The sequence below is a fragment of the Phalacrocorax aristotelis genome, chromosome 3 (genome assembly GCF_949628215.1).
Source record: "Phalacrocorax aristotelis chromosome 3, bGulAri2.1, whole genome shotgun sequence".
NCBI classification, from domain to species: Eukaryota; Metazoa; Chordata; class Aves; order Suliformes; family Phalacrocoracidae; genus Phalacrocorax; species Phalacrocorax aristotelis.
The window spans coordinates 102,539,554-102,552,619 of NC_134278.1; the positions used below are offsets into that span (position 1 = coordinate 102,539,554).

A 13,066-nucleotide genomic window follows, 5' to 3' on the forward strand; every position below is an offset into this window, starting at 1 on the left:
AAAAAGGCAAACAGCAGCAATATTCCTTTGCAAAATCTTTGAGGAATACAACTAGAAAAAAAAATTTCTTTATGTTTTAAACAGGCAGATATAGTAATACAGTAGATTATGAATACTGATAATTACACGTATACCACAGAAATGTCAATGTACTCAATTCAAACCATGAAAAGAAATCATGTGAGAGTATAGACGAGATGTAAAAGCCAAGCACAAGAAAAAGAATGAGCAAAAATGAAATAGTCCATTTTACATATGTCAGCAAAGGAAGTGAAAGAAAAAAATGATGCAAAGAAGATATTTAAAATAATAGATGCTGGATTTAACCAGCCCATTAAAATAAAGTGTTAAGAAAATGTGGAAGAAATAATGTACACACATATATATATGGATAAAGCTTAAGAATACAAACCAAAGAATCTATTATTAAAGGGTTGAACAAAAACTACTATGTATTCAAAATGAATACAGTCATTAAAACAAAAAAAACAATCCAACAGTAAGAAAAAAATAATTTTAAAAAAAATATTACTTTCTCTCTCCAGTCCTTGACAATCAGTGGGTGAGAAATCCCAGATCCCCAGCTATGATCTTTTAGACAGTACCCCAGCATGCAAACTGTCAAAGTCAGGCATTTCCAGTCATCTTTATCTAGACAGTGAGGTACAGCAACTAATCAGTATCAGCAATGGTTGCCTTCAGCTCACCATTAGCAGTGGCAACTCTTGGTTCTGTCCTGAGCTGGACATTGAAATGCTTTGGGTAACACTAGAGCAACATGTCTTACACCAGCTGAGGTGGCTTACCTAATCAGATGCTGTCTCATATTAAAAACAGGAGTTAATTTGATTCAGTCTTAAGGAAGGGAAAGTCCGGAAAGCAGAAGTCATGGGAATCTGAGGGTAATGTCAGCAGGTGACAGGAACTATCAATCCTGTTACCAGCAATTGGGAACCCATCCTCAAAACCTTATAGGAGAGTCATCCTATGAAGTTTTCAAATGGACATCACCAAATTATTCCAAGTCCTAGGATGAGTCAGACTGCAATGTCATGTTCTCTCTTCCACCACCAGCCTGCCAAGGGTCCCTCTCCTACCCACAGTCCTAAGATGCTCCCTGCCTCTTTGGAGTTGAGGAAAGCCACAGCACTGTAGAGGGATGATCACAGATCCCCTTACGCAATGTTGCAATCCCTAAATTTTCACAGTCTCACTGAGAACTCCCATCTGTAATTTTTTTCCCTAATTTACCAAACTAACTAGAACCCTTCCAGTCCCAGGGGATGAGAGCTATTGTGTTAAATATCTGACTCATTTCACCAAGTGGCTATTCATTTTCTACCATCTTCCAACCACCCAACAGCTGAACTGAAATCAGGCACAGCTGTCTACCCTTTCTCAAAAACGATCTGGAGGTAAACTTAACTCCATTATATAACTGTACTACCTGCCAATATACTTGACAGTCTCCCAGTTTACTGCCTTCTTTTTTCTGTTTTTCAGTCACTGAGCTAGCCTTAGAAATATCTGCAGTTAAATCAGGACAAAATTAGGAAAATGGCTCATGTGCCAGTAACATTTCACTTCATCATAACTTTAGTCTAATAGTCAATTGCTATATTTAATTCAGCTTTTTCGGGTTAGTAATTATTATGCGAAGGGAATAAAAACAAACTGATTAGTCCAGTTTGTCTCTTCTGTGCTACTCCAGAAGGCCTGACACCATTCACTTTGAAAATAGTTCTGTTTAAACAAAATATTACACACCACTAGGAAATGGATTTAACGAGTAACCGTGAGAAAGCTTGTACACAATACCAAAATAAAAAGTTTTACAAAAGGACACCCAAACAAAACAACAACAATAATAATATTTAGAAAACCTCAAATTTGATTTTGATATGAGCACTATACTTCTGCAATCACTGGCTAAGCAAGAATAGCTTTTTCGAAAAGGACCTTTAAATGCAGTTTTTATTTTATGAGTCTACTTTGCTTTGCACAGGTTCAGGGATTAGACTTCCCTTAGCCTTTGAACATGGCTGTAGGCATACATTCTCTAATAATAGTTATGTCTTCCATTGACTAATTCCAGCATCTATATTAGATCAACTCTCATTGCTCATACCAACTTTCTGTAGATAAGATTTCCCTGGACTATGCAGTAGATGGAGCAAGAGTTTCATCGTGAAGTGCTTTCATAAATTTTCTTTGTTCATGTGCATCTTATGACCATCACTAGAAGAACTCTAAAAAGCAGCCAGCCTTGTTCATATAATATCAAATCAAGAAGAGCAAATTTGAAAAGCTTTTACACACAGGTACGCCTGGTAAAGACTACTCAGAGACAGTATTATTAATATTTTCTATATACAACTCATTGTACTGAATGATTACAACTGTTGTTCCTTCTGGAGTCTGATCTTAAGGGGAAAACACTATTTTAGTCCTTCACCAAATAATACATTTTCCTGATTTTTTTTTGATCACTGGTAGACAGTCCTTACTGTCATAATTGCAGGGGGAAGAAAATCTGATTACTGTTGGAAAAAAATTACTAAATAAAACCCAAAATGCTTTAAAGAATTATATTACCTTCAATCAATAATATTATCTGGAATAGAGATATGAGTAAATACATTACACATGTAATCCATTTGCGGAAAACAACCATATCCTCTGTAAGAGCTCAGTGCAGCATTTAACAGCCTAAGGTAATTTCCACGGCAAAAATCAGACTCTCCTTAATGCATGAGATTCTCTGAATTTTTGAGCTATGCCTCTGCTTATTTTAAGTAATGACAGAAACATCTAAGAATTAGAAAGATACTTATATACAACTGAAGCCAAGCATGTACTCTCAAAAAGAATTTCAGATATTTACTGTTTAAGCACAAGTAATTTACACTGCTGCTACATGTACGCCCTACACTTTGCTTCCCTCTGCAACTCTTTAAATTCCTCACGTAGCTGCTGAATTTATGAAGAAAATCTCTCTCTACAAGTGACATTAAAAAATTGTACGTCCTTTCTAACTACTCACTATAAAGCTTTGGTTACTTTCTGCTGTTATCTGGAAGAAGAAAGCACAGTAACTTTACAAGGTGGGGAGAGAAGGAAATACAGAGTGAGGAAAATGTAGTCTAACCGATGAGTATTAAAGTTGTAACAATCCTTTTTACTAATAATTTCAAGAAGAAACCCCAAACCAGAAACAATTCCCCCCAACCCACCCACAGCAAAGCATTTCTTGACTCCCTTTAGCTTTACAGTTCTGATTATCCCCATACTGAAGTGCTCCTTGGGATTCACGCAAAAGGGTATTACTTGAAGGATGAACAGGAGCTACAACTATGCAGCTTTAGTACAGCTTTGTATTGGTTTTGCTTAAGTCATTAAATGAGCAAAACTGGAAAAGGTCCCAGAAAGAGCGAGAAGCATAAGGAAGTTGGCAACAAGTATGCAAGCTCAAGCACAAAAGCACATTAGTAAGCAAAATGTGGGGGAAAACAAGGTGGGGGGGGAAGAATGTGATAAGATAGGAAATTACAGGTATTAAATGGCCAGCAACTTAATGAACATGGGTAAATGGAATCTCAGAAAGATGGATATTGGGAAGTATGTAAGGATAATGTGACTATCACCAGGCTTAAAATGAAACTGGCCAAATATTTGAGGGATTAAATACGAAAAACGGTCTATGCAATGATGTCTAACATTAAGATTACAAATAAATAGCCTTTTTCCCCTCTGAAGAAGGGGGCTGCTTGGAGACAAGTAAAAGATGTTTTATTTCATTATTCTTTTACTTTCTTCCTAAGTATTGAGTTAAGATGGAAAAGATACAAACCAACAGTGGGGAAAGGAGGAATCCAGGATGAAAGCTTCCAAGAGAGCCGAAAATAGCACTCTACTGTAGTGACTCTGTGCCTCCACTTACAAGAAGGTGTGTATTTTACTGCATCATGAGCAAGGCATGGGTCCTCCTACAGAAGTGCGGCAGAGCAGAGGCACTACAGGTTTTACCACGAGGTTAGCCTTGGGCAGGAGCCTTTACAGCAAGCCCTGCTAGAGCCTAATCTATCCAAATCTAATCTATTCTTTCCAACCACATCTATCTAATGGAAGATATCACTTCTTCCTAACAACCTCACCTAATTTTGTCTCTGCTTGAGATTTTAAAAGTTATCACGCACTACTATTACTTTATAATACAAAAACAATTAGACTTTGTCACCAGTAACATCATCATTATCTGCTCTTGCAAAAGACTGCCATGGGCTATCCGGCAACTCTGTATGTTCAGGTACGCTAACATCGATGTACTATACAAGTGCTTTCATCAGAGGTGAAATAAAGTTGTGTCTTATTAGTCAAGCTGTCCATATCACAACTATGTGTGTTTAAAATACAATTCTACAACACAACTGGACAAAGCTCCTCATGTTGAATCAATTAAAATATATTGTAAGTTTGGATATCATTCTCTGCTCTAAGATCTCTCATTTTGCTACTTTTGTGAATTCTACATGCCACAAGTTTAAATGTAAAACAGGATTATTTTCCTACTTGCTGCCAACACACCATTAGGGTCATGATGGACAAGGCAGACACTGATCTGAAGTCATAAACATGTTTCATTCCCTCCTCAGTGTAACTCAACTATGTTTATCAGTCCTTACCTAAGAAATTATTAGGACTATGAACACACATATCACATTTTATACTTATCCAGAATTCAAAATTACTGAAAAATTTAAAGAATGTTTTACTGCTCTTTTTTTTTTCACGTGCTTCTTTAGATTTTGTACACAGCTTAGAAATTAAAACAATGGAACTGGCTAAAGCTTATTGTAACCAACAGTCCTCTTACTGATATGTTACCAGATTTCTGAAGAATGCAAGTGTGAAGAAAAAATAATTTTTTTCAAAACACGCTGTATTATTGTATTATGAATGTAGGTTTCTATAAAATGTCTTACATTTTTATGAAATGTAGCAAGCTTGAAAGAGTTTGCACACAAAGGGCCAGGACTCATTGGTACTGAGCACTTAAAAACTGAACAGCTCAGCAGGAGTCTTTACAAAAGTCATCTTGATCGTAAACCACGTTAATGCCAACCAAATACGTGGAGTGCACACCACTTCTCATTGTGACACCCATAGCCTACACCTAAGGTGTCCCACAAGCGTAGGAATGGCAAGATAAAAGAAGGAAAATTACTCTTTCCTGAATCCATATACAAACAACAGAATACGAGAGCTTGAAAACAGACAGACAGTGCATTTATTCCATCAGAAGACAGCCTGCTTTCCATGACGATTTAAGTGATGTAAAGGGACTGTCAATCATCTGTCCTGGTAAGATGGAGAATTTTAGAATAACAATGATCTTCCATTCTAGAGATGCACAGAAAACCTGCGCTTTTGGGTTTTACATAAATACACTCTATTGATAAACCATTACAGCCTAAGCCGTGGCACTGCTCCATGGGTATGTCTGGTTCATTGCTTTAAAGGTTAATTGTAGCCCAGCTGAATTTAACTGTGCAGACACCTTACTACAACTGTGAACATGTGTCTTGCAGCATAAGTTGGTGTTTTCTTTGAAAGCATACATAAGAAATCCCTAACAGAAAGCTCATCTGAAAAAAAACGAACCCTAAAAAACAAAACTTCTTTTTCAACTGCCATCTCAGTTCAAAAAGAAGCAGGATTATGATAAGCACAGAGAGTACTTCCCAGTGCTTCTGCCTTAAACTATTTTACCATGACAGCTACAGTGTGTTTGGTCACTACTTAGCAAAAATAAGATGAAACAAGCACAGAGATCCCTGCCTTAAGAACAAACACCATCTTATCCTTCTTGGAATTTTTAATCTTCGATTCGCTAAGATGCTAACCAAAAACTGTCTAAGCTGCATCATCACATACAGCTATGAAGTCTTAAACTGACCTCAAGATCTCAGCAATCCTTTGATTTTACTATTTTACCAAGTTATTCACAGAAATACAAAAAATTGGAAAAATTTTCTTTCTTAGTTGAAATACAACTGGCCCAATTTAAAGCTCAGTTCAGCACTGAGCAGAGAGAACACACACACAAAAAATGTTCATTTATAGCGTGAAGAAAGTAGAAAAATGTTAACAATTAAAAAAGGCTTGGTAGTTGATGCGGAGAAAGAGCTTATTATTAAAACCCAGATTCAGCTGCATTATATTCATTACACTGAATGATGTAAATGTTTCAACGGAACTTTCCTGCTTTCACAGTTGTTTTCAGAAAGATTCAACTGTGAAGAAGATTTCTTCTTAATTTACCACTACTTAATTTCTTCTTAATTTACCACTACTTAGAGGGGAGTAAACATCTGAGAATGAAGACCGAGAAAAAATGTGAAGTCATAAAAAAACAATTTTTTGGCAATTCTGAAATTCCAGAAAGATTAAAAAAAAAAAAACACAAAACAACAAAACCCCAACCACAAAAAGCAAGCATTGTGTTACCAACAACAATAAAAAATTAATACATCATGTCATGACCACAACACAAATAAGTGAAGTTTGAAACACGTCACTGGCTGCAGCAACTTACAAGTATTATATTTAACCTGGAGGGCAGCACAGAGCATAAATGTATATTAAAAAAAAAAGAAAGGTTGAAGCTACTAAAAGATAATATCTAAACAGAAGCGATAAAATGCTCTCTCTCTGATATCACATTTGAAAAGTTTGCTCAAACTCTCAAGCTGTTAGTAGGCCAATTTCTAAGAAATCTGTAAGTTCTCTCTCAAACATCAGTAAGATATTAAGGCTAGGTCTATATTAAATTCTGAGAACAAGAAAGAAAAAACTATGCAACTGCAAATACAAATCACTGATCAAGAACATAATTCTACAGAAATCACTGTATCGGCACTTAAAAGAAAAGTGAAATTACTATTTTTTGTGTTTGAACTATTGTTATCAATTAGAAGTTAGCAGGAGCTGCCTCTCCTAAACAGCAGCAATTGTGATGGTAGAAGCTTACCACATTTATAGTAGAAATATTAATTTCCAAATATGATTGGGTGCCATGAGAAAAAAAAAAAATCCTGTCTTTACTGATGATTAAAACTTTTCAAGTGTACAATTAAAAAAAGCTATATTAATATAAAGAGTAAGTCTGTGTGATCAGAAAAGTATGATGGTAGAGACCCCACCAGCAACAAGGCTCCATGGAACACAATCTTCTTGTTCTAGTTCAGCGTTTAACTCCACTGACCACACCAAGTAGTTTTCACAACACCAACCACAAACAATGTGTAATTTCATACTTCATAGGTAAACATAAAGTTACAAGTAGTATAAACTGCACCAACTCTTTCTGAACTTTATGTACTCTTTCACAATGCCTAGATAGAACACTGAAGTGTGAAGCTACATTTTCACTTGTTTGTTCCAAACTATTTCTTTACAGAAGGAAAATGAAACTAAACATCTATGTCACCTGTCCCATGACTCTCTACAATTAGGTTAACCTCAAGATGGATAACATACTTCGTAACAAAATGAACCTTGCTCTCTCCGTGCAAAATGCTCTAGCTAAACATATGTTTTACCGCACAACATAAGAGCTTGCCCAAGACCTGAACCAAAACAAAAAAAGTCTGTATAAAGGACAAACCTTTAAAATACGATTAGGAGAACATGCCCTCTTCTTACCATTGAAACAAACATATGACCTAATGGTGTATTTATGATCAAGGAAAATAATCTTACACGGAAAAAACACAGGCATTCTCCACTTTGCTAAAGCCCATCTCCTGCGGATAAGAGAGATACAGCTGTACTCTTGAACCCGTAAGGCTTGGAAACTAGGCCATTCTTCTGCTTAAGGCACTGAACGAGAATTCTTGTCAGATACTTTCTCCCACGCCCCCTCGGTCCAAATCAAAACCATGTGTCGTTATTGTGCAAAAGCAAATCCAGAAGGAGAAAAAAAAACAACAAAAAAACCCAAAATAAAAACCACCAACAACCAGAAAGAAATTAAACATGGTATAATTATTATTATTACCCGAACCAGACCACTCCATTCCATCCTATCTCTTGCCCTGTTCAGTTTTTTTCCCCTCTTGAAAATGCAGCTGGCTACTTGCCTTCACTATCAGAAAGTCATCCTTAACCACACCCACTCTAGCTGGCATCTGAGACATCATCCTTCTCTTGCTAGCCTCCAAATGGGTATGAGTGTTAAAATTATAATTATTTGCATGATAATGAAGCAAATCACACGATCACAGGTCACTGTATCACCCCTCCTTAAAACTCCCTCTGCTGCGACATCTCTTAATCATTCTTATATGGCACAGGCTAGGTAAGACAAACCACAATGGCCACATTCCTCCTTGACTCTAGCCAGTGTTATCATCCAGAACTCCTGCCTTGTTTGTTCCTTCCGCCACCATAAACATGCAAGATCTCTGCAGCAGAATTAACCAACTTTTATGTGTCTGAAAAGTACAAAGCAAAAAATACCTTAAAACTTAGCTAGATGGGTAACACCACTACGCAAATAATAGTAATGCCTTCACAAATAATAGTAATACCTCCAAAAGATTAAATTACACTTACTATAGGGAGAATAAAAAAGTATTCTCATGCCAGACTAAGAGGTCCTCATGTCAGAAAAAGCAAACTACAGCATTTTCCTTTTTATTAATTTTACTAAAGCAAGTAGTATACAGCCAACTGTTGAACCTCTATGAATCTTTTCTTGTACAAAGCTCCCCAAAAACATTTAAGAGACTATATTACCAACATATTTCTTTCCTTTTGCCTTAATTCAGGGAAACCATTCCCCAACTTAATGACATGATGCAATACAATATAATATGAAGGGAAAGACATAAAAGTCCCTCTTTTCTCAGTTAATACCAACTCAAATTGAAGCAAAAGAGCTACTCTAGCTCAAAGCTTTTGATTCCTGTCCCTCTCCTCCTCCAGCCTCAGCAGAGATGGGAAGCGCAGTTCACCCAAACTAACCCCAACTGCAAGGGTTCGAATGCCCTGAAACATTACCTACCACAGCCTACATAAAATCTATCATGGGAAGCTGTAAATAGTTACGCATATAAGAATCAAAACACAGAAGAATTATTATTTTGAAAACTACTCTTGCCCCTCACTTGAAAAAAATAGATCTGGTAATAGGCATGAAAATAATCTTTACTGTACCACCTCCACCCATTAATTTCCCCAAGTTTCCCAATAAACTGTTCAATAGGACTAAGTGTTTGACAATCATATTCTATTCTGTTTCCTTAAACACAGCTTTCATTCAAGAAAAATAACATTTCCAATGAAAAATATTTACAGACATATACTAGCAAAGTTAAACATAGCCGTGGGAGACCTAAAGAATAGCAAGAAGGAAAAGAAAGAGAAAAAAGGGTGTGAATTTCTAGAACACAGACCTGTCAGTTATACACATACTGTTTCACAACCACAGCTTCCCTCCACCTGTTGTTTGTCCATTGTCGGCAGCCCCTGTACCTTTCACTCCAGCTTTCTGATAAGACCTTATCAAGTAATCTGCTACATGATCTTATCCCTTCTAGACTATTTTCAAATGGCGCTGTGGGATAAAAGGCACAAAGAATTACAGAAATATGCATGTTTTTTACTCATCCCACCAGGAAATCCCATAATTCCTCAAGGAACATATATTCTTATGGCAGGTGCTATATCCAATTAGTACAGTATTTTTTTTTTTTTTTTCAAATGACAGAACACACACTTGCATACTCACTGAGAAAAGCATACATTGACTTTTTATTTATTTCCTATTTTAAAGAGCACTGAAAGCAGCTGCCAAGAGACAGGGGGTGGCAGTGGTAGGGTAGTTCCCCATGATTTCATGCAATGACCTCACGCCATGTACAAAGCACAGCTGGACGCGTATGTAGGTTTGTACTCAGAACCATCAATCAGCTCTCTCCAGGATACAGAGCTACAGTCTGTCCCTTGAGAGTCACACAATGGAGCAGCATGGCTGAGATGGCCACGCACATGAGACCGAAGAAAAGAGTGCTCTCCTGAAGATCACCATTAGCTGCAGAACACAGGAGCACTTTGCTAATATACGTACTCAGGAATTGGAAATATGCACTACAAAGATGGATTTATTTACCAGGCCAAAACCACTCCTACTTATGCTGCTCTTTAACTCCTCACTCTTTCCAATAACTTCTCCCTTCACCACTCACCGCCCCAGTTACCCAGAGATTACCAGCTAAACTTTGTGCATCAAGACCCGTCAGCACAAATGCTTCGCCAGTCCATTAGTGTTTATTAGCAGAAGGAAGAACATTAAAAGTAAATTAAGAGTCTCACCTCCCCCTGACAGCATCCATTTTAAACCAAGGAACGCTGCTCAGGAAATCAGCAACGGACCATCTCCTTCTTCATCCCACATTTGCCACTTCAGCAAAAGGTCTCACATAAGGGAGACCATGGGTACCAGACAGGGCTTCCCAAGGCTCCACAGAGGGCAGCCGTGACAACCTCAAGATCTCTGCTCCAAAACCCAGACAATGCCATACTAATGACAACACTAGAATTACTTTCTGCAGATTTGGGAACTTACTACTACAGGGCTTTTTACTGTTTAGCTGACTGGAGGATTATATTAATTAGTATTAGGTTACAGACTTATACCAAGATTTTCAGGACCAAATGTGCAAGTTTGAGTATTTTGATATCCTATGCAAACCTGTTTCTTTTGGATACCCTAGATCCAGATACCTGGAGATTAGGACAGTATAATAAAAAATAATTCCTACCTATCTCTAGATGTCAAAACAGAGCATTCAAAAGTAGCATGATATTTTCTAGATGAACTACTAACACTTTAATTGAAGTTTTCATTCTATAAAAGTTGATGACGTTTGAGAATATTTCCATTTACCTTGTGTAAATGTACTTTGCAAGTCTCATGTAGTATATTACTGGACCTATGCATAAATATTTCTTATCTCTTCCTGTCATCTATCCCTCATCTACATTCCTATATACGTTTGAAATGGAGACTCATAAGTAACATGTATCACTCAAACCTGGACTTTGTCATTTAATTAAATCTAAACTTTAATTTTCAGCTCAAGGACTTGCTTTCATTCCGACACTAATAGAGGACTCATCAGCCCATGAAGAGTTAGGACTGACCAAATGCATCTACTCGCTTTAAGCTTTAACTAGTAACCACACTGATATTGCTATGTCAATTAAACTTCCATTGAGCAACAGATACTAAAAGCTCGTTATAATAAGACACCAAGCTACGGTTTCACGTCTTTACCTATATTATCTCATTTCTGTTTTCTTTGTCTTCCAAATCCTCTTCTCATTTCATATATCTCACTAACCTATTCAGCAGACACTGCTGCTTTGGCTTGTACAGTAACAAACATCGTAAGTTCCTACTGTTGGCCAGAACCTCTATGGATTGATGCAATACAAACAAGCATCTTCTTCAACCCATTTCATCCCACCAGGCCATCTTCCTTCATTCTTACTAATCACTGTCCACCCAACGAGAAGTTGAGTGTGACTGCATGCATTAAATTTCGTATGACTTTTTCCCTCCCACACCTTCTCCCACTTTCCCAAAGGCAACTAACGATACCTAGCACACATTCCAAACATACCTCTTTTAATAATGGTCCCCTTACCCAAGATGAAAATTCCACACCTCCCATACTACTGCCTATTTAAATAATCACCAGTGATGGACAGGACCAGACACGGCCCAGGATTTCCAGATTTCTCATGTACTCTGTCTACCGTAACCGAGACTGGTTGTTTTCTGTGGGAAGACCACCACAATGGAGAACAACCTTATGCTTCTACTCGATCAAGTCCGGGCGGAGCAGAGGAAGAGCGCAAAGATGTTTAAACAGAGCACAAAGAAAGATACAATCAATCAATTCGGGAGGTACCAAGGCTGCGACAACAGCCCCTCTCAGGCACAACACAAAGCACAACGGCGGAAGGAATATAGCAACGCCGGGGACCGGCTTCGAGGTGCAAACCAAACAAAGAATCCCAGAAGGCGAGACCGGGCCGAGCGCCAAGCAATTAGAAGGAGCACGAGTGGGTGCCGTGGCCCAGGGCGGGGGTGCCCGGCGCAGGGGACGCGTGAAGGCAGGGCAGCCCGGCCGGCGGGGGCTGGAGGCCTCTCCCCGCCGGGGGACCGAAGCCAAGCGCCTGTGCACGCCCGCAGCCGCCGGCTCCAGCCGAGTACATATAAGGGCTGCCCGGCCCGGCAACGCGCGGCAGGGGTTGCCCGGCCTCCGTGCGGGGCGACAGCAGCCCTCCGAGCCTGCGGGAGGCCCGCGGCCGGGGGCGGGCTGGGGCGACGTGGAGCCCAGGGCGCCGGACCCACCCCGGCAGCGCCGCATGGAGGAGCCGGAGCCGCGGGCAGGCGGCGGTGCCGGGCCGGCGCCGGGGAGCGCCCGGCCCGCCGGGCGAGGGGACGGACGGCCGCGGCCCGCCGGGTACCCGGCCCGGGCGACAGGCCAGGCCCGGCCGGCGCCAGGTGCCGGGGAGCGGCGGCCGCGGAGGGAGCGCCGAGCGGGGGAAGGGGCTCGGTGGAGGGGAGCCCGGCGAGGCACTCACGTTCTCCGTGTCCCGCTCGTTGACGGTGGGCAGCGGCGTCCGAGTGGACATCTTGTGGGCCGCGGCGGCGGCGCCGCACCCGGCGCGCTGAGGGGAAGGCCGCCCGCTCTCCTAGGCCGCGGCGGAGGCCGCCGACCGACCCTGCCGGCAGCCGGGCGCAGACGGCGGGACGCGGGCCTCCTGCCGCGCTGCCGGCCCCGCTAGGCGCCCGGCGCCATGGCCTCGCCCGGCCGGCCGACCCTCCGCCCGCCGTGCTCCCGCCCGCCTCGCCGCCGCTGCCGGGCTCCGCGCAGCTCGGCCGCCGGCTCCTCCTCCTCCCCGCTCAGGTGAGCAGCCGGCAGCTTAGGGGGACCGCGGCGCCTCCTCGCAGCATCCGGCGGCAGCACCGACTCCTCCTCCTCCTCCT

The 13,066-nt window shown here is 40.6% G+C and overlaps 1 protein-coding gene across 16 annotated transcripts in view; it reads right to left on the reverse strand.

Moving 5' to 3' along the window:
* The window catches only part of MARK1 (microtubule affinity regulating kinase 1), a 60,568-nt gene extending 47,723 nt beyond the window's left edge, over nt 1-12,845 (reverse strand). For all 16 annotated transcript variants that reach the window (XR_012659844.1, XR_012659845.1, XM_075088835.1 and 13 more), the window contains exon 1: nt 12,661-12,845. Coding sequence is in view for 14 of the 16 variants with exons in the window: in XM_075088835.1 (XP_074944936.1) it covers nt 12,661-12,711 (51 nt within the window). In the remaining 2 variants the exon portion in view is untranslated. The remainder of the gene's footprint in view (nt 1-12,660) is intronic.
* Nucleotides 12,846-13,066: the final 221 nt, after the last annotated feature.